Source organism: Sprattus sprattus, assembly GCF_963457725.1.
Source record: "Sprattus sprattus genome assembly, chromosome: 2".
NCBI classification, from domain to species: Eukaryota; Metazoa; Chordata; class Actinopteri; order Clupeiformes; family Clupeidae; genus Sprattus; species Sprattus sprattus.
This window is the reverse complement of record NC_137921.1, coordinates 45,730,537-45,751,873: the sequence shown is the minus strand read 5'-3', so window position 1 is coordinate 45,751,873 and position 21,337 is coordinate 45,730,537. Positions and strand designations below refer to the sequence as shown.

At 42.6% G+C, this 21,337-nt stretch overlaps 2 protein-coding genes across 2 annotated transcripts in view; both read right to left on the bottom strand.

The window, feature by feature from the left end:
- Positions 1–12,936, bottom strand: part of p3h2 (prolyl 3-hydroxylase 2) — a 54,457-nt gene extending 41,521 nt beyond the window's left edge. Inside the window, exon 1 of the mRNA XM_080833364.1 lies at positions 12,475–12,936. Within this exon, the coding sequence (XP_080689490.1) occupies positions 12,475–12,888 (414 nt within the window). The 5' untranslated portion in view covers positions 12,889–12,936. The remainder of the gene's footprint in view (positions 1–12,474) is intronic.
- A 6,177-nt stretch (positions 12,937–19,113) lies between these two features.
- On the bottom strand, positions 19,114–20,929 carry LOC308383006 (claudin-7-A; the record flags this gene model as incomplete). Its single annotated transcript, XM_080860576.1, has 4 exons — positions 19,114–19,276; positions 19,681–19,762; positions 20,263–20,427; positions 20,707–20,929. 4 exons carry the CDS (start codon positions 20,927–20,929, stop codon positions 19,114–19,116), a joined length of 633 nt encoding a protein of 210 aa, XP_080716702.1.
- Between the last annotated feature and the right edge of the window lie 408 nt (positions 20,930–21,337).

The following is a 21,337-nucleotide window of genomic DNA, read 5'->3' as shown; positions in this document are numbered from 1 at the left end:
TAAAATTTCCGTTATGTCTTGTTCCTTGTTACTTAACAAGAGTTCAATCTTCGAATTCACTTACACAACACCACATCCTCAGAATCCATACATTCAATTACCATGAGGTTCCACAGATACTTTAAAACAACAGGTGCTCATTAACACAATAAGGCACCCTATTAGGGCAATGAGGCTGATGCAGCCCTGGAACAACGCACAACCTCTTGCTCCTCATTCCACCTGGACAGGCCATTGTCCATTGGTTAACTCTCCAACTTGAGGAATGTCTGCTGGTTACACAAGGTCCACATGATTGTCAGTATGTACCCACTGAAGATACTCCTCAAGGTCCTTTCTTTCATCTCTCCAACTACCCGTTTTGTCTTGAGTGCGTAAAGACTTACAAACTTACATGAATCCGTAAATGGCTCGTTCTTTCTTCTTCCTTCCTAGTCTGTCGAGTTCGACCCTCCTTATCGTATCCAGTCTACTCTTCATCATGCCTACAGTACACCAATACCTTCTCTGCTGATTTCTATTGCTTCTTCAGCGGCCTCCTCTATCGAATCAGCCTTTTTTTATTTCAACCTGTCGTCTTGACTTGGCTTGACCTTGCTTTTTTTTCCTACCTTTAGGACGAAATATGTATCTTTCTTTAACATAATTGTAGTTGATGTCACCCAGGTGTCTCAATGTACTTTCCGCTGTACCCTTCAATCTTTCCAAAATTCCTTTAAAATCATTATTGATAAAGACTAGGAGAATAACAATAAGTCTTCCAGTGAACATCAGTCATTCAACTTAACATAATGCAAGGGGTCGTGTCAGTGGAAGCCACCAAGGACAACCAACCCCCAAACAGGTCCAAAAATGCTGCGTCTTCCATTTCATGGCACCTCAGTAAAGAGCTAGACAATCACTGGACAATGTTTCCATGTTAACAGATAGGCTTTTTCTGTGTCCGAGTTTCAAAGCAAAAGCCTGAGTGATTATTTAAATGTGGAAGCCAGGACTTAAAAGCCTGGGGATTTTCCCTTGAGATTTGATATCACTGTTGAGGTGGGTCAAACCAAGGGAGGAAGAGAAGAAGCATTGTTTTCCTTACAGATACAAATCTTCCTCCCCATGCAGTCTTGCTGTTGATTCAATGCAGAGATAATGTATTTGCTTCATACCGCCAGGAATTAATCCATGCCACACTCTTGTTTTCAATTTAAAGCAGAAGAACAGAGGGGGAGGGCCTGCAAAACAATACGCTCTGGGGCTTCAAAGGCACAAATCTTAGTACGTGTTTGAGAGAATGCAGCAAGTTTTTGCGAGTGTGCTCAGACATGATGTGAACCCCCTGCAGGGCTGATCCGCATGTGGGAGAGAATTTTCAGGGAAAACAAAATCGGAGGGGGCTTGGAAAGGCTCTGTGTCAACCACGAAAGAGAGAGAGAGATAGAGAAAATGAAAAGAAAGAGGATCATGGTGCAAACAAACAGAAGACTGTTTGAAAAGAGGTGAGGGGTAAATAGTCATAAATATTCATGTATCCTGAAAAAGTGTTTGTAAGTTTGACCGAAAGACCACCCAATAAAGAATCACATATAAACTTGTCTTTTCTACTATTTTTCTAACATACTCTACCCCCCATGACCCACCCCCACCTCCTCTCCCAACCCCCCTTATTGCTCCAAGAAGGAGGATTAGGACATAGACAAACAAGAACCCAGGACATCAACTCAGACCTCCAAGTCAAGATTATGGTTGTTCACCCCCAGGCATACCTCTTCCTGTCTCCATTTTATCAATTAACTCACTTCAACTCTATTCCATCCAGGATCTTATCAGGTCTCATGAATATTTTGTAGATAAGCACTAGATACTTTACATTTGACATCTGTTTGTAAGTAAAATAAAGTGAAGTCAGAAGACATGCACATGCTCATGGCAAGACAATTTCCATAACAATTACAGAGTTTGTAGAGAAGCCTGGGTGTAGCCTGTAGCGTTCCTGACATCTCTGAACACAATACAGGGGAAGTCGTAAACACCGACAACAGATTGACTTGACTGAAAAGTAAAACAGCGTTAAACTGCACACCTGTTCACACAGACGTTGGACTGGCCCTTGTTGAAGTTTTCAAACTGCTGAACACATTTCAGGGTGACAGAGGGATCTGCTGGAATTCTTCTTACCAGGCTTTGACGTTTGCTTTATATCTTTGCACAGGAAATAAATCCATATGGGAGAGTGGGGTAAGATGAGCCAGTGGGTAAGTTGTATATAGATGTACAGAGACGTCATTATCTGCATCTGTATTTGTTCAGCTAACCAAACAACAACTAACATCAGTATCTGTATGTGGAAAGAATACAGGAAGTCAAATTAAATTGGGGAAATATTCATTGGCTATGCCATTGTTGTGCCTTCAAAGCATAATATTGATTTATGGCATATAAATAATCATAATTCATTAGAAACCATTTGCAGGACATACAGCATGTAACATCTTAAAGGGATGGATATTGAATTAAATACAAGGTAAAATGTTGTTCAAAAATTATATCTATCATTTATATTTCAATTTTTTCATGGAGGAAATTAATACATACAGGTACAGGTCTCTAGCTCCTGCACATGACACCTCCTCCTCTGCCTGCAGTGTGCTGACTCGGAGGGACAGAATATAGTAATCATGTTTCACTAATGAAGTGACTAGGTAGTGAAAAAAAAAGAGTTCAAAGCAGCAGAATGGAGGATTACAAATTAAAGGTTAATAATTATACTTACAGTATTATCTAGTTAATACAATAGTTTCCATATGCAATACAATACAGTAGGCCCAACCCTGTCAGCTGGATCAACAAACACCTAGCACGGGGCAAGTTGAGCCATAAGACCAGTTTTTTTGGGGACCCCATATTGTATTGTCTATTCGAGTTAGACACACTGTTAAGGTTTCAACTGATGGCACACATCCTGAACTGGTGTTGTATGCATACATTTTATGTCTGTCTCATATTTCCTTGGCTTCATTGGTCGACTTAAGTAACAACCGGATCATTTTACCACACTCTCTCCTATAGTCAGTACATTTACAGTGTTGTAAAGCCCCATGAATGGCATTTCAAAGTCTCACTTTGCTTTAGACATTTATACTATATTACATAACACGCTCCTGATAAACTCTGAAGCCTCTTTAGAAGCCTTTCAAAAGTGATGATAATCAACTAAGCCTGCCTATTACAAGCAGGGGGTTCTTTGAACAGCCCCTTTCCTCAATCTATGTGATTCACAACAGCACCGTAAAAACACAAATTGGGACCAGATGTCTCACAACGAAGAGACAAAATAAGAAAACAGCCAGAGACAACCACAACAATAAATCTCTTCCTCTTATACTGAGCTCAGAGAGGTATGCAACATCGCTGAAGCCTGTGTACAAGAAGCTCTCGCTGTCAGTGCCTGTTCCAGTGAGAACCTCAAGACTGTCTTTGTCACAGCATTGGCCCTCTAGGGGCTTTTCTCTCCTTGTTATGGTCACAGCGCCATTATATTTGTGACTTTGCTCTGTGCAGTCCCACGTTTTGTTTATTTTTTACTCCACAGCAGTGCACGACTCCTTGTGTGAAGTCATCCTCAATGGCTTGTTGAGTCATCTCTTTCCCAGAGTCTCTTTGAAATGTTCTACATGATATGATGCAAACCACAGCGATTGGCGTCTTATTTTAATTACGTAGAGGAGCAGGAACATTCCTATTGATATGATAATACGTCGCTTTCCTGTTTCTATTTACAAACCAGCAGACTCATGACACATAAACAGTCTTCCAGACAGACTCAATACACTTGGTCTGGGAAGGAAGATGTAAAGAATACCTCTCTTCAGGAGGACATCTAATACACCTACATCTAATACACAGACAGAGTACATGGTTTTGGAGGATTCCTGGATCTACACGCTTGAGAACTCAAGCCCTCAACTCAAGTCCCAGAAAGGCCAAATCCATCAGACACCTGATGACCCATGACACACGTCCTTAAGGAGGCTGTTTGTGAGAGCACTCTCTACACTCTTACCACTTACCTCTCCCCCTCAGAGCTAAAGAACACAACATTTACAAGGCTGTTCACTCTGCTGTGTCTCTGCTGAACAACTGAACAAGCCCATTAAGAATCTTAACTTCTACCATATTACATCAATGTACACCCGACATCCTTATATGACTTAATTTTTGTACCTTTTTCATTATGGTAGTGATGGGGAAAAAACACTATACTATACAGTGAGCTGATATAATACTCATAAATAGTTAATTTAAAAAGCTGGTAAAAATATATAATGTTTAAAATATTAGGTAAGTTTAAAATATATATAATGGTTTGGCACACTATACACATTACAGCTACAGAAAATTCTATTGTTAGTGCAGTTTTGGGCAACTTCATAATCAAGACGTGTATAATAAATGTATGACAAACTACTTTCCCCCTTACATAACAAACATATCTGTGGCTTTCTGCATTACAAAGGAAAATACCAGGAGATTACCCTTACTCTAATCTTCCGCTAACAATGGAACAGTGTGCTTAGCGCAGTCATTCAAGTGGGAGCCTTTGGAGGGAGGCTGCAAGCTCAGGTTTCAGGCAGAGTTAAGATGGGATCAACTCTGTCATCCATTTAGTCTTCAGTCTTTGGAAAAACAGGGCAGTGAGTGGTCACTCAACCATGACCTCAAGATAGAATACACATAGGTATTATTAAGACAACAATAATGGCATTTGTAACACTATTTCAGCCAAAGTGACATGGTGTTCAGTGAATATCTACATGGGATCTCTGCTCCCACTTGGACCCGACTCTTCTCATGCCTCAAGCCTTGGCTCTGCTGGCAGGGGCATCCAGCATGGCATAGGACCATTTTCCATCTTCTGTTCTATTTCTGTCCACTTTGAGGTAAAGACCAGACCAATGTCAGAGCAGAACACATGGTAGCACTAGGCCCCCTCTTCCTCAGATAGGACCATTAACTAACACTAGCTCATGTCTATTTTCTCTTCACTCCACTGAGACTCTTTGTGCTGTGCTGAGGCATTGGTATGTCGCGATGAAGGATGCAATCAAATGCCAAAGCCTCATGTAAAGCCTGGTCTGCCATATCCCATTCATGAACCTCTCTATACTTCAGTACATTGCCTCAATGCCTTTCAAAGATCAACTCTCAAAGAGGCAAAAGAGAGAGGGAAGAGTCAAATAGCAAGACTATCAAGCAGGAAAACAGGGTGAGAGGGAAAAGAGAAGTACACAGGAAACAGACAGGTAGACTGGAAGATAAAAAGAATAATATAGAGAAAAAAAGTGACAGGCCTGTAAAGTGAAACAGAACTTAGGGTGATAAGAAGGGGAAATTACATAGCTCTTCATGGATTTTTCCTCTAACCGGTGAAATGGCCCATGAATTAACTACACAAGTTAAACCCCTCAATAATGTCCAACCAACTACATCTGTCCAAGGTAAATCTTTATGGTATAATTAGAAGTATTTACCAGTGAAGAGAAAATAAAGTCTGTTTCCAAACAAAGGCCTGTTAAAACACATTACGGGGTGTGATTTCAGCGGGAAATTAAGAGGGCTGTGTTTTATAGGGCAAGTATTAGAAATAAACAAAGAGAAGAAAGGAAAGACAGAGAGAGAGACAGAGACAGACAGAAAGAAGTATTCTCGTCAAATATCCCCATGATCTGGAGGTTTTGCATCATGGACTTGAGAACAAAGCTGGTGTTTGTTGCTTCCACGGTTGCATTTCAGCATGTTTGAGGCTGCTGGCATCATCGCATGCTTGCTGGACGGACACTGAACCAAGTAATGTGTTGCTCAATGTCGACATTTGGGGCAATTTAGAGAGGTGTTGCACTATTAGAAACACATGTGGAGGCACGCTCAAGTAAGTGCAGGGGTCAGCGTCGGGGCGGCAAACAGGGCACTCACAACTCACCAGGAAGAGAGTGAGGGAAAGAGAGAGAGAGAAAAAGAGAGAGAGAGAGGGGGGGAGACAGAGAGAGAAAGGGTAGGATAGGAAAGTAGGGATGAGAAAAATGCAGAGTATTCCAGGGAAAGCATGGTGAAATCGTCTCTGGAAGAGGGAGAGAGGGTTGGTGTGGGAAAAAAGGAGTGTGTGGGGGGGGGGGGGGGGGGGGGGCTTCTCAAGGATCTTCAAACTTGAGAGCTGAAACACAAACACGTCCACTCTAACCCCGCCCCGGGATTCGAACGCTCACGCTCAATTTAGGCAGCTCACCTGATTCCTCATCTCGACATCAGTCAATTAGACGTGTAAAAACACACCTCAAGCCCAATTCACCAGGCGCCAGCGGACACACGCACGGTAACACTGTGTTTTAAAGAGCGCTTTCAGCGTTGCCTCAAAGCCTTTTCAATTTTAAGAAAACTTGAAAACAGTTTGTCTGCTGTGGTCTCAACACATTCTGTTCATGATAAAGCTTTCCCTTTACACAGAAACACATGCATACAGACACACAGACACACACACACAGACACACAGACACACAGACACACAGACACACAGACTCACAGACACACACACACACTGAGACGACCACATCCCCTTCTTCCCCTTGCCCACCACTTAAAGAACATTTTCCGAATGCTTGCAAAAGTTTCCACTGTGCGGCTTGGGTACTCGTAACAATGGATGCTGTGTGATCGCATGTTTCATGGGAGAAAGAGACCAGTGTGGTATTAACAATTTTGCTGGGGACTCGGTTGCTGCTGTGCCGAGGTGTCGAAATTAGACATGGCCATATTGTGCCAAGTGGTCTTATACGATGCACGGCATGCACGGTTGCCAAAGCACAGATCATCCCAGATCGTAGCTGGGCCCTGTAGCAAGTCCAGGCCAGACCTGGGTCACAACCAATGCCATCCGGATCTCAGAAACAGACGCAATCCGGGTTTCAGAGTCTGTTTTGATCTGGGCTGTGGATATGGATGCTTTGTGGCATGAAATAGAAGTCTCATTCCAATGTTAACACACAAAAGTACATCCCTGATTGCTACTGTGGGAGTAAATCAAACTGCCCTTCCGAGTTTTTACGCCCAACGCAAGCTCTCATTTCATCCTTTGTTGAAAACATTTTTTGTCCTCAAATGTTCAAAAATAGAAACTGTTTCCTGTGTCTCCACCTTACCCCCTCTTCTCCCACATAGCCCACCCCCCACTGAGGCCATCCAGTGCTGGGTTTCCTGGAAGCACTGTGTGTGGGGGTGGAGGAAGGGACTGCCGGGGCGCTGCATGAGGACTTAAGCACACGACCCACTACACTGCAATACCAAGATGCTATATTAGAGTGCCCTGTAAATGTACAATACCAATGCACTATATACTAGAGGGGCAGGTGTGTGTGTGTGTGTGTGTGTGTGTGTGTGTGTGTGTGTGTGTGTGTGTGTGTGTGTGTGTGTGTGTGTGTGTGTGTGTGTGTACATGTGGGCTTCCTACATCTTTCTGATGGAGCTATTCTGTAAACCCAGGTGTGTTGAACTTGTGGTCACTGACGTCTCTCTCTCTCTGGGGCATGTTTCCCACCCGTCAGCCAGCGTGACGCTGTGGACATGCCGCTGTCTCTGTCTGGCTCTCTTTCTCATTACTCATCACCTGGCTGCACTGCTCCTCCCACTCCTAACACCAGCATGACAAACCAAAACCTAAACAGAGGTGCACTGGAATAGCTCCACCGCATGGAACAAAATAAGCATACATCATTCTGCCCCCGACGTAGGTGAAATAATGACAGCTATCATATTAGCTTTTCATCTAGTATGTCAATGTCCGGGGCAACGCAACTTAAACATACAGGTCCTGTTTCTACAAGTCCCAAATCATGCTGGTGTGAAATAAATAAGAGTACTTAGAATCACTTGCCCAGGCACACACAAAAGCAAATATTTGGATGTTTTTATCTGTGGTTCAAATTTGATATACGCACGCGTGTGTATGGGGGTGGACAGTAATGAATCTTCTACAGAGAGGGAGTCAAGCGAGGTACAATGTGACATGCAGCAGTTCTAAACACGAGACAATCCATTTGTCAAACCAAACAGATGTTTGCTTGGCAGGGGGATCTGCCTTTTTCCATTAGCAGTCTCCCCTTCCCAGGCCCAGCCAAGAGCTACCCTGGGGTTCACCTCCCCAGTGCGGCCACATTGAGCTGTGAGAACTTTCTGGAGCAATAAAAGAGCTCTCTCTATTGATGCGTGATTTCATATCTCGAATTTCACCCACTGGTATGAGGTGATAGTATGTCTAACGGGCCCTGAGACGTTTCGTTTTTAACATTGTTGGCCCCACTCCCATCCACCAAGGAGAGTTGAGATGTGCTGTAAATTAAGCTCTATCAAGAATGCAACTTTCAGCCACTCAAAACCCCTCTTCACAAAATGCAGGTTCTGGGGGATGTCGTTTTGACATGAGGAAGCACATTTGAATGCACATTACAACACAGCACAGAAGCCCTGACACAGAGATTCCTCTGCTTGTTAAAGGGGGCTAGACGTTTTTAAACTGAATGAAATAAATGAATACGTGCCCTTGCATTCCTGCTGTGCTGTTATCCGCTTCGGTCCAATCATCCAGAAAATGTTTGGCAGAGGCCATGCCATGCTGTCTGGCCAAGCATACTCACAAGGGGTGGGGGCAGGGCCAGGGGGTCAGCACGCACGCCACTCCGACCGCAGGTGTCTTGCAGTCAGAACACTTAGACACAGACAACAACAAGACTCTGGAGATTTAGGAGCCAGTCAGTCAGTCAGTCCTCATTGGAATAGACTGGACGTCCTGGACGTTCCCCTGTTCAACTGAAAAGTGTAAGCGGGAAACCTGCTATCTTCTACTTGGGGGTCATCTCTGCATTCTGCTAGCACCTGTGCTAGCGCTTATTGCTTGTGGTTTATAGTGAGGCAGGGATGCTGATGCATAGAGCATACACCCTCCTCACTTCACACACCACATGTTGATTTTGCACAGGCAGCCTAAGGGGGCCATTCAAACTAAGGTTTTCAATGTTCATTGGTCACCTTACTTCACCTCACCACACAGATGGTGCACCATCATTATGTTCCTGACGCAGAGGTCTCTTTCAAGTTGTGAGCTTTTGTGAGAAAATCTTTGAGCAAAAGAAAACACTGAGGAGCCCGGGATGCAGAGCCAAAGAGAGGGAATGTCACAAGTAATGGGCAAGACTTTCTACTTTTTTCCACACACACACACACACACACACAGGCACACACACACAAAATCAGCTTCCAACAGTCCGTACCCAAGATTTAATTTACAAATTACATCTCTCTCTCCTCCATCCTCCATCACATTTGCGCTATGGCTGACTAATTGTAACAGCGTGACGCCACTTTCAACCAAACAGATGGGACCATTTGGGTGTGTTCAATACTGGAACGAGATACTCCAAGCTTTCACTTCCCAGACACACAGAAACCATCAGTTGCCTGCGAGAGCCTAGTTCCACTCGATGGAATCCCTCTAGTGATGGACCGCAAGCCAAGGCCTCACTGTCTATCCAAGCCCTGAGTGGATTTGATCCAGCCGTTGGTGAGGGACTCATTATGACTAAGCTGCACAGTGCGGCCAGCTGAGTAACTGCTCTATTGTCTTGTGCCTCCAATGCAATGAGGTAAACAGATACATGGCAGTCTGAGCCACATTCCTGGGTTGATAAAACACCCCCAAATATTTACCAGCTGTTGTGGATGCAGAGCATCAACAGGCTTCAGTTTGTCTGAAATGGAATGTTAAATCCATAAAGCTAATCCCTAATAATTCCTTTAGTAAATGCGAATAAAGTCACTTGACTGCCTCATCACACCACACACAGCACACAGCACCAGGCCTGGCGTCCCTCCCTAGGGCAAGGCGAACCACACCGCCCAGGAAGGCCTATTTGATCCTGCTGTGGTTTTGGGCCATTGGAGCCAGGAGTACCAACAGACCGAGGAATGGCCAATGCTATATGGAGCCCCTCCAGGCATGCTTCTGCAAAATGTCCCTCCTTTCACCTTGCAAACAAGGTGGCGTGTCTCTCCCACTCCCTCCTCACTCCCCCCAATGTTTTTGCTCCTTGCCAAAAAGGTAAACAGGCTACAACAGGAAAGCAAAATATTGACAGAGATAAACAGTGAGTGAACTCAGAACATGTGTGGGCACAAGTATACACACGCGCACACACACACACACACACACACACACACACACACACACACACACACACACACACACACTCACACTCACAAGGACTCTAAAGCACACGCGTGTTGGACGTCAGAACCGTGGTGAACAGTCATGCCCTGTGGGACCCCCGGTCCATGGCCTGAAGGCTTCATTATGCCAGGGGGTGAGTTTGAGGAGAGGCGTGTGTAAAAGTGGAATGTTAAATAGGGGTGGAATGCTGTTTATTTTTACAAATGTTGAACCACCACAAACACATGCCTCATAGACAGCTCTTTTTTGTTTTGTTTTCCTGCGGGGTGAAAGAAAGTGGAAGGAGGAATGTTTCTGATCTACACACCTGACTTAAGGTCAGAAAGAAGACACCTCTCAGAGGCTATTGACCCAGGTGAAGGTGTGGGACCTACAGAAACAGGATATAACTGGAAAATCCCTTCCATTTCAAATGAAATACCGAAAGAAACCGCAGTCAGTTTGAAACTTGCACTAAAGATCCCCCCCTATCAAATGAGTCATAATGATTCATAATCTATATAAGCCCTTATAAAAACAAGTTTAAAGAAAGAGATGAAGAAAGAAAGAAAGACAGAGACTATGGCATGACTGCTTCGATCTTTCAACTTTATAAACACAGCCAAACACCTACACCCAGTTTAATCGGAACAGAACACCTTGGCCTGCAGATATGGCTAGTGGTTCCTCACACTCCCAGCCCACTTCAAACAGCCATTCACTTGAAGAGATTTGTCACTCAGGTAACATTTCAACCAGATAATCACTCCCTGACAGAGTACATGAGCAGCACCCTCATGCAGTATGGTGATTATTTAACTTCCATGGCAATCCTTCCATGGCAACTGTCTTTCCGTTCTGTTTGAACCGAGTTACTCGGTATCATGTCTGAAAGACTTTGACAGTCTGGATCATATGAGGTCAGCCCATCAAGGGTAGCCAGACATCTACACATAAAAGTGGCTAAAAATGGAAATAGGTGCATTGTAATTATCCTAATTAGTCATTAGTTTAATCAGGTATAGAGACATTACATAGAGGTTAGAGTCATTAGAGACACAAGTCAAATTGTTTAGTACTCACTACTCTGTGTGTCTCCTGAGCAGACCACCAAAAGTAAAATACAAAGTAAGATCTCATTTAGCTGCCACCAGAAATCCTTCTCTGTGCAGTTATGTTCATTACTTAGCATCTTTTAATCTATATCTCTTCTTGGCTGTGAGAACATACGTGTGAAAGCGGGAATAAGACCTCGGTGCAATTACAGTACAACACAAGGACATCACAGGGCTTAAAAATAGATAACTGCACTGCTTAGAAAACAGTGGTTAGGAAGACTTGTAACTGCAAACCAACAGACCACAAGAAGTTGACCGCTCCACAGATTAGTGAGTGTGTAGGGTAATGTGCTAACATTAGTGTTTTCGCTTTTAAATGAGAGGGTAGGGACTTCAATTTAATAATACAACTTCATTTAACGATGGTTTGTCATTAAGCAGACTTGAACCAGAAGGACATAAGGCTATGATACCTGTAGAGATTGGCGCGCAAACGGCTTTGTCTAGCGCTATTAAGAATGAAGGGAGTGGCAAAGAAATCACCCGAAATTCTTCAGCCACCCCCTGATGTCTTTGATGACAGCTGTGATAGCGTGTGCTTGCCTCATACCTGCAGTGTGTCCATCTCCTCAATGGGCTTTAAATAAATGTCAGATCTGCGTGAATCATAGACGTCTGTTAACTGTCACGAGTTCATTAAACAGAGGCTTTCACACAGGTCACACACAACATTAATGGATGCCAACATACTTCATTGTGTTCCCTGGCCTATCTGTGTTGTATCAGTTATTTTTTCTTTCATACAATAATGCCAGGTGTCACACAAATATGACAGCCTGGGCTACTGGGGTCTCAACCGATAGGCGCTTGCTGTTTGCTGGATAGAACATTCTGGTCTGAACTTGCATGACACCGGCTGACCAGGAAGGCGGCAGACTGCGAACAGAACAGAAGAGACCAGCCTTAGTGCAGCTCTTCTTGTCATACAGTCCCATGTCACGAGTTACCTGTAGGCAGCATGAAATACCCAAATACCCCTATGAGCTATTTTGCACTTCAAGCACTTGTTCTCCTCTATCACGCACAGCCGACTAGGTGAAAAGCCTCTGACCTGCTGCCTTTGCCCTAGCCCCTGAATGTGTAAAAACGTATTACTTTCAAACTCCTTTCATTTACCTTGAGGTAAGCCATCTGCAGGTAGTTGTAAGGTATCCGTCTGTTGAAGTCCTGGATGACATCCTCGCTGACTGTGTGCATGGACTGCGGTCCCAGTTTGTTCTCCATACAGTCGTTCAGGCAGGAGGCTCTCCGCAGGATGACATCAAAGAACTTAAGATCGGATAATGGGTCTGCCTCGAAACGATGTTTGTCCTTACATTTAAGTCGACATCGGACTTTAGTGTGACGGAGCTTAGCGAAGCTGCTGAGCGCTCCCTCCATATAGCGCACCACATTCTCGTAGTCACCGCTGTGGAAAGCGTCAATTGCGTTGTCATAAAGCAGATCAAACGGTTCCACTGCGGCTGACGACAGGAGAATTGAGTGAAAGATTACTAGGAAAGTGCCACTGAGGTATCTGTTCATATCCATCTTCAACAGCTTGAGTCTGTGTTACTGTTCTCACGTTTCAGCGGTCGGTCCCAATGTGCGATCCCCGTTTCCAGAAAGATCCCGAGGCAGACCTGAAACCAGATGGACGAGTGACTATTCAATGCAACGTAACAAGTGATCTCGACAAGTTTGTCGTCCGATCACTGGAGTGTTGATAGCAATAATGGGGGCTTTTTAATGACGATGACCAGAGACACATTTCGGCAGTGACCCCCTCCCCTCTCCTCAAACTCCTCCCCCCTTAGATCCAACTAGGAAATGAATGGCCGTGACAACTTCACGCTTGTTAGGTCAACCCCCAGTCAAACTACAGGGAGAAAAAAAAGCCTTCCCATTTTCAACTATAAAATAACTTAAGGGGCTATAGGGGGTGTGCACCTGCTACAGGTAGGTCACTGTAATAGAAGCACTCATCTATGATCTAATTGATTTATTTTAAATACATGGTCTTTTCACTTGCTCAACAGTCCATCTAATTAACGTCTGCTGCCTTGTAGGCTATCTATTATGATTTCAATGTTTGTGTACAAACACATTTCGGAACAGTTTCCGGAAACGTGGGAATAAGTCAGTGGAACCCAGGACAGAAAGTCAGTCATGACCGTTATTAAACTGTTTCAATCAGCGTTTCACGTCTTATCATAGCAAACATAAAGAGCTCCAGGCACGGGGGTAAACTCACTGTTGTACAGCGTTGAAAACAACTCCCTCTACCGGTCCTATTTTTTCCACAACTGTAAAACAAATTGCAGACATATGTCCCCCTCTTGCGTTGTTCAAATCTACTACACGATACAAAACTTGCGCCTTGGAGATGTGAATACTAATAACACTGTTGATTATAGTCGGAGTAGCCTAGTAGCAGCAGCAGCAGCAGCAACAGTAGTAGTAATAATAACAAAGTGAAACAAATATTATAAACGCAATTGACCCGATTAACACATTCAATAAAATAAAAGGTTTCAAATTATAGAAACTTTTTATTATCATCATAATTGTACACTAAACCTTTCCACATAAAGTAGCTCAGGCTACCAACAGGATGTGTATTTAGCTTCCCCTAATTGAATCTTAACATAGCACTTTATAATACATTATCCAATCTTGATGCCAGTGTTGATTTGATACACCTAAGTTCAATACCGCTCCTTTGTTGATTGACTCCTCTCAGAGGAATCAGTCAAACCAACATCTAAGTGAGTGACCAACAAAAAACAACAGAAGTACTGTGGTTGATTCAGCTACCAAACCTCTAACAAATATCTCCACTGGTCTTGTGTGTGTTTGCTAATCTGGTTGCCTCACTTCCACTACCAGTTCCGCACAGCTTCTTCCTATCAAAGGCTTCCTCAATTGCATCTTCAAAGGGGATTGTTAACTTATTAAATCAGACAATGTGCTTACACTCAAAATACAACACCATGTCTAGTCTCAGCAGTCCCAAATGTAAACTGTGGAACTTCAAATTGTTTACCGACATCAGCCAACAATCTGCAATCCTGCACTTTAGTACTGTTTGTATGTGCTTGGTGTCCATTTGTATGCCCCCCCTCGCACAAACAAAATCCTACTGTCCCTGTTACAAACCAGCAAAGAGTTAACTTCAACGGAAATTATTTAAAAACCTGAATATGTCTCCTTGTGTAGCGACCCTCTGACAGGATAGTTTTACATCCAGACAAAATGTATTTTTATGAGCCAACACCCAAACACAACTTCTGTCTTCACCCAGCCCCTTTTACTGAGGTTCTATAGAGTTGGGAGAACATCATAAGTGGCTCCAACGATTAATTTAATGTGGTAAGCGTCCACAGCCCAAAGTTTTCTCCTGATTACATCCCTCCTCTCAACACTATACCTTTTCATCCACTGACCTTGCTTTGCTATAGAATCCGCTGCTTCTTCTTGCTCACCAACAAAGCTACCATGTGCCTCCTCTTCAGCAATAAAGCCTTCATGCTTTCTAACTGCCACCTAGCCCAAACCCATCTCTTCCACTCTGTACCTTCCCAATGATATCCCTATGCTGTAATGCTCCTTGTGCATGTTAACCCGCTTCTCCTGGATCCTTATACTGTGACAAAGTCATCTCTAGGCTTCTATTAGCACATTTGAATTCCCATGTGATTCAACATTGATGCAGTTCCATTCCTTGACTTCAGAGGCCCATGGCTATCTAGCCTTTGATCTCTGCCCAGTAAATGTTTCCTTCTCAGTCTGATTGGTTTGTCCTTGCTGTTGGCCAGCTGTATGATGCCCACCATTCTGTGCAAGTGTGCCAGGCCCTCCTTCCACTGTAGCAGGGGTACTGATATCCTGTTGTCTTTGGTGCCAAATCCATCGCTGGTCTTCAAGGGACTTACTGAGTGCTCATCGCAGGGCCCCAGTATTCCTTCATCCACGACAACTCTGATTGCGATTGTGAGTGATCCTGTGTAGGCCCTTTATGTGCAAGATATCCACTTTATGTGAGCACAGAGTATAGATTCCATCAAGTTATCCCAATGAGGAAATTCAGTTGCAATTAACTGGCTTTCCAATTCATTCTAGCAATCTTGGTGTCAGACCCAACAGTCTTGTCTATATTTTCATTGCCCCATGCAGACATTACAAATACACACACGCACACGGTTAGTTGTAGTTGAAATGTTTAGCATTATAAGTAGGTGAAGGTTTAAAATGCGGAAGAAAAAGATTGCATCTTTACTCACAGATATTGTTAAATTGCATGATTTGTGTGTGAGTGTGTGTGTACGTGCACACAATGGATATAATGGTAATTTTGAGGAAATTAGTAGTTCTTGACAGGGGGTGCAGGTTTCATCACTTGGTCTGGAATCAGAAAGTTTACTCAACATAATGATTTGACAATGACTTGTTGGTGTGCTACAGCAACTCCTCTATCAAGAAATGAGTAAGTCTGCTCTCTTGCAAGTGAGAGTTAGGCTGTGAGGGGCTGGACTTGCTGAGAACTGAGATAAGAGAACTGGTGAACAAACACTTACTGAAACTGTTCGGAAAAGTTGTTGGTGGAAAATTAATTTAAGGCTGGAAGCCAATGTGAATAAGGAGCACTTACAAGAAAATTAAACTGGAAGTTACAAAAACAAACAATGCTTTAATACTTTCAAAAGGGGGCAGAGCCCCCCTCCATTCAAATTATCTTCCTTCCCTTATCCAAGTGGCGGACACTCTCTCTACATTTAAGTCTAGACCTACAACGTTCCTCTTTATTACTCCCCATAGTTAGGAATGGTGTGGAGAGGTCCAGCACTCATTGCATATCCTCTGGTGGAAAGACCTGCCTTTGCTGATGTCTATCTGGTATAGTCGGTATAGTGAACTCCAGACCATCCGTGGTAGTGTTGGACCAGCATGCACCATCCCTTAGTTAGGCTCTGTTCTCTGCCATCTCTCTGATGTCTTGATACTGTAACACGTTGTTTATAAATTGTGTGCTAACTTGTCTGTCATCTCTCTCCCTATAGTAGGACCTTTGCCTCCCACACTGATGGCCATGACAATTGTTCTCCTCCATTAAAATTATGTTTACATATACGTGTATAAGACATTCTATTAGAATACCAAATTATATTCTGTCATTATGTTTTTTCTCTGCCCCTCTCAATTAGACTCTCTACTGCAAGTTGTGTCCCCTGCGTGCCCATGGAATTCTAATACGTCTAAAATGCATCACACACATATTCCATTTGCCAGCCTAACTTCCCATCTAACTAATCTAACTAATCATCCTCTGATGTTATTACTATAAACCCTATGAGGGCATTACGACCCTCAATATGTTGAATGGCCATTCTGATTGCATGCTGGCATTATGAAAACACTGTGTTTTATCCACTACCAATCTTGTTGGCATCATGTATATACCATCTTGTATGTATTATGTGATCTTGAATGTATATTAAGAATGTATATTAAAACAAAGGTCTTCATTATTATTATATGTGCCACATGTATGCCCCCCCCCCCCCCCCCCCCCCCTACAACTAAAAAGTCTGTGTAATAATGAAATAATGAATACATGATGAGCACGTTGAATACGTTTTTTAACATTTACAGCTTGCATTTTTTACAATTATCAGCAGAGGGCGATCTTTGAGCATAGTACAAAGAGTGTCATGTTACAAGAAATCAGTGTCACCACAATCCATAAAAGGAATACAGCCTTCTTACGTGTATTTTGAACACAACAGTCTGGATATCTGTCTCATATTCTACAACCCAAGCTTGATGATTTGAATAGTATTTTTGAACAATACAGTAATGCTTAATAAGACAGTGTGATACAAATATTCCGTTTCATATATACCGTTTCATATATCTCTCATGAATTTGTTTCCTAATTTCATTCCTTAACCCTTCTATAACTCACTCTTCATGAATTTTAGGGACCAATCATCTGTGCTCGCCTCCAGAGGCATGCATTTGTCAGCTGGAAGCACGCAGTTGAATGAATAGTGATAAAGAGGCGACAGTCTGCAAATTCTGTCCCTGTCAAAAACTGAAGAAGTGAGGGTGTTGGAATGTTGGGTGTTGGAGGGTGTACGAGCCGGACCTGTGGAGAACTGGAGATAAGAAAGGGAGGGAACCAACATTTCCTCCGCTAATGGGAATACTTGCTGCCAGGAATAGCTAGAAATGGCTGCAGAACACTTATCACAGATCAAATTGAAATTGAAAGTTGCGAAAACAAGCAAAATACTTTTGTAATACATATATGCATATGCATATATGCAATTTTATCCACCAGCTATTGGGAATCTCTGCACAGGTTAACAGATGTTTCTTTCTTGACATGAGAACTAATGATAATAAAACAACAATAAACAGGAAATTTCACAGCAATTATGTTCTCATGTCATTACAAAACAGTTCAAGCAACCGAAGGGATGCGTTAACATCAACCACTGAGGATGAGTTTGTTTACACATGTTTATTTTTGTTGTTTACACTGTGCAAAAAAACATATTTACAATTCACTGTCCTCGTAACTGACCAAAGACATACAGTGCTGCTTGAAAGTATGTGAACCCCTTGAGCAGTTTAGAGTTTTCTGATGTTTTACCATGATTTTTCTTTTTTATCATCACTGGTTTCCATAAATTAGATGTTAGGTTTATGTTTATCAATTGCATGTACTTGTTTAGAGGGAATTGTGTGAGTAGCCAAAAAACTACGTGAAACACAGAATTAGTCTATGTGCAAAAGTAAGTGAACCCCCAGCTGCATTGGTAAAGTCAAATAGGTAACAGATTCAGTTGAAACACTTTGGGTGCTTAATTAGTCAATTACATGCAATTGATTGATGCAATTGACATAAACCTGACATTTCATACATGTAAAACTGGTGATGATAAAATAGAAAAATCATGGTAAAACAACAGAAAACTCTAAACTGCTCAAGGGGGTCACATACTTTCAAGCAGTACTGTATGCATGCATATTCAACCAGGATCAATTTGGTAAACCAAATTTGTTACAAATACCAGATTAGATATGACAGCATGAACAACTTTGTAAAGTAACCCCAAACTATTTGTGATGCTGTTTGTTCATCTATAGTCCCGTGCACCTTCTGGAGTGTTTAAAAGAAGATTACATTTATTATGTGAGTTTATCATGCTTTGTAACTGACCCTTGTCTTTCTATTCTATTACTTTACAGATCCAAAAAAACAGTATAAACTGTATTATTTTATACAAACACTTTATTCTTAAAACAGATGCAATGGTAAGACATTTTTGACATACAGAACATATTTAAGGATTTGACCAACTATTTATCTTACTGAAGTAATATAAAGCATTAAATGAATGGCTCACAAAAGATGACACAAATAAAAACCATGTCCATGATGCCAGGCACCATGCATGTCTAACTAATCATCATAACTTCTTTCACAACTGAGCTTTAAATGAAAATACAAAACTAATATATAAAATGGTGGTATTGTGTAGATCATCACAAGTTACAAACTAGGACTACCATATACACAAGCAAATGCAGAATTGATGTGTTTTTAAGAATAATCCTTCAGCCTCAACATTAGTTTGTTGATGAAGAATCTCTGTGGTTGAATCTGATACATGTGATCCAGCCGCCAGTGAGCTGTTGTGGTGTGGCTTTATGGTGCTCCTTAACAGTCTAAGGGACCTGTCACCCATGAGTTCTTTTGTGGGATTTCTACACGTACTCTTTGCCGGAGTCCATCTGGACCGGAGGCTGCGATGTGTACCTTCTGCGTGAAGAAGACTGTGACAAGCTGCAGCAAGCTAGGGGTGCCCCTCCAATAATAGACAGGAGAGCTCCACCCCAACCCAAAAACAGGCACTTGCCCAGGGAGAACCTGTGGGAGAAGACACACAGACGGTCAGTCACCCAAACATTGACCACAATCCGTCACTCAGAGATGTGTGTATGGGCCCCAACTGGCAAAAAGCAAGGCAATGAGCAAAATCCACCTCGCTTTAATCAAAGCTAATTTAATAACTGGCTTATTTAATACCATGAGCAAGATCCTAAGTGCAAACATGGGTGAGTCAGCACAATGTTCCCACACATGATAGCTTAAGTTCATGCTTGATGGGCTTTGCTCTTTGCTTTATTCATTGCACGTCAATGGGGCCTTGGGTCTCTCAGAATACCTAAAACAATATAACACACAATGCTGGTGTTTACCTGTAATATAATGGTACACACAGACAGTTCAAATTGGGATTCACATGAACCTGAAATTCAATCAGTTTGTACCTGAGGACTTGTGTGCCAGGGTTATTGAAGGTTGTTACCACACCATGGGCATACCAAGACACTATTCCCAAAGCACAGACCCCTGTAAAAGAGCATAGAGAAGGGTGTTATTCTGACATGTGATTGACTCTGATGTGACGGCGCAACTGTTGGGCGCAAGCTCCAATCACACTACTTTAAAAACAGCACATGAGCTCAATACCAATGATGCAAAATACTTGTAATGTTCTGTTGTGATGCCATATGATAAATCAGATAGACAGATTCAGACAGGCTAACTACTGCAAAAAGATAACTATGCCACAGTAATACTAATGGAACCAAAGGGATACTGAATCTATGTATGAATTAATTAATTTGTGCTTTTCAGAGGCGGATCATTTCACCAACACAAATGTGAACCCCTTACTTGGATGATGAGCTGGAAAATTGGGGTGCTCCAGTACACTCACCACACATATAAAGGATTTTCAACAAGATGCTCCAAAGACACGCTGTTTCAGTTGGATATAATATTGCTGTAGCGGTTCTATAGACTACTACAGGACAAATCTGATTAAATGCAACAAGGGGTCACGCTACCTGCCAAGGTGATAAGGATCCCTCCAGTGAATGCCACCTTGTTTTTCACTTGTTCGTCTTCATCCAGGCACAGTGTGCATTTCATGCCCAACATAGCCACTGCCAACCCACACACTGATAGAGCGATGCTAATGATCATCATGGCTCTGGTCACCTGGATGTCTTCTGTAAGGGTCAAAAACATTAAAGGTTAAAGTAGTACACAGGACTGGTAACGTATTGATATTTGGGAGAGAATGAACATTTTTGGGCCGGATGGATGAAAAGTAAGCCACCGAGAGAGTGAAAATTCAGTCATCTGGGAGAATCACATGGGTAGAGGGAGTGGTTTGGTTTTGGTAGGGTATGATGAGGGTAAAAAAGTTGACAGGACTAAAACAGAGAAAGAGGGGGCCTTCATGTCAAATTAATACAGTAAGCTTGTTAGCAGGGTAGATAACTTACTTGGTAAATGGAGAATCGAGTCAAAAACAGTGCACTCCCATTTGCCAGAACTAGGCACCATGCACTCCATCCAGAGTCCAGTGTTGATCGTAAAAGACTTCAGCATCCCCTCATCTGTGTGGCCGTGAGTTTTCCATTCGTTCACACAAGTTGATATAATCAGGCAGACAAGTCCCAAAGACGCTAAAATACAACCAAAAACTTGGACACATCCATTTGCCATGGCAGATCCGAGGTGGTATGGGAGTTCAGTAAAGATAGGCAGAACAGCAGGTTCAAGAACAAGTGTACAAAACGCAGATCCGTGCAAATGAGCGCAAGATATAACCCGTGGACACTCAAAGGGATAAAACCGTTAACTATGGGAAAGCTGCTGGTCTCTTTTTATACATACTGTCAACTCACTGGCACCAGCTGCTGTCCACCATCTGTACAACACCCATCAAGCTGAGAACGCAGAATTGTCACTCCTACTTCACCACCGTCATAGTTCTTCTAGGAATAAGGAGTTGATGTATCTTTTGAACCTGCTGTTGTGTGTTTTTTTTGTGGTAATCAGCGTTTTCGCATTTACTGGTAGACGAATGGTAATCTATTCACGTTATATGACAACAACCACACATTAACTTAC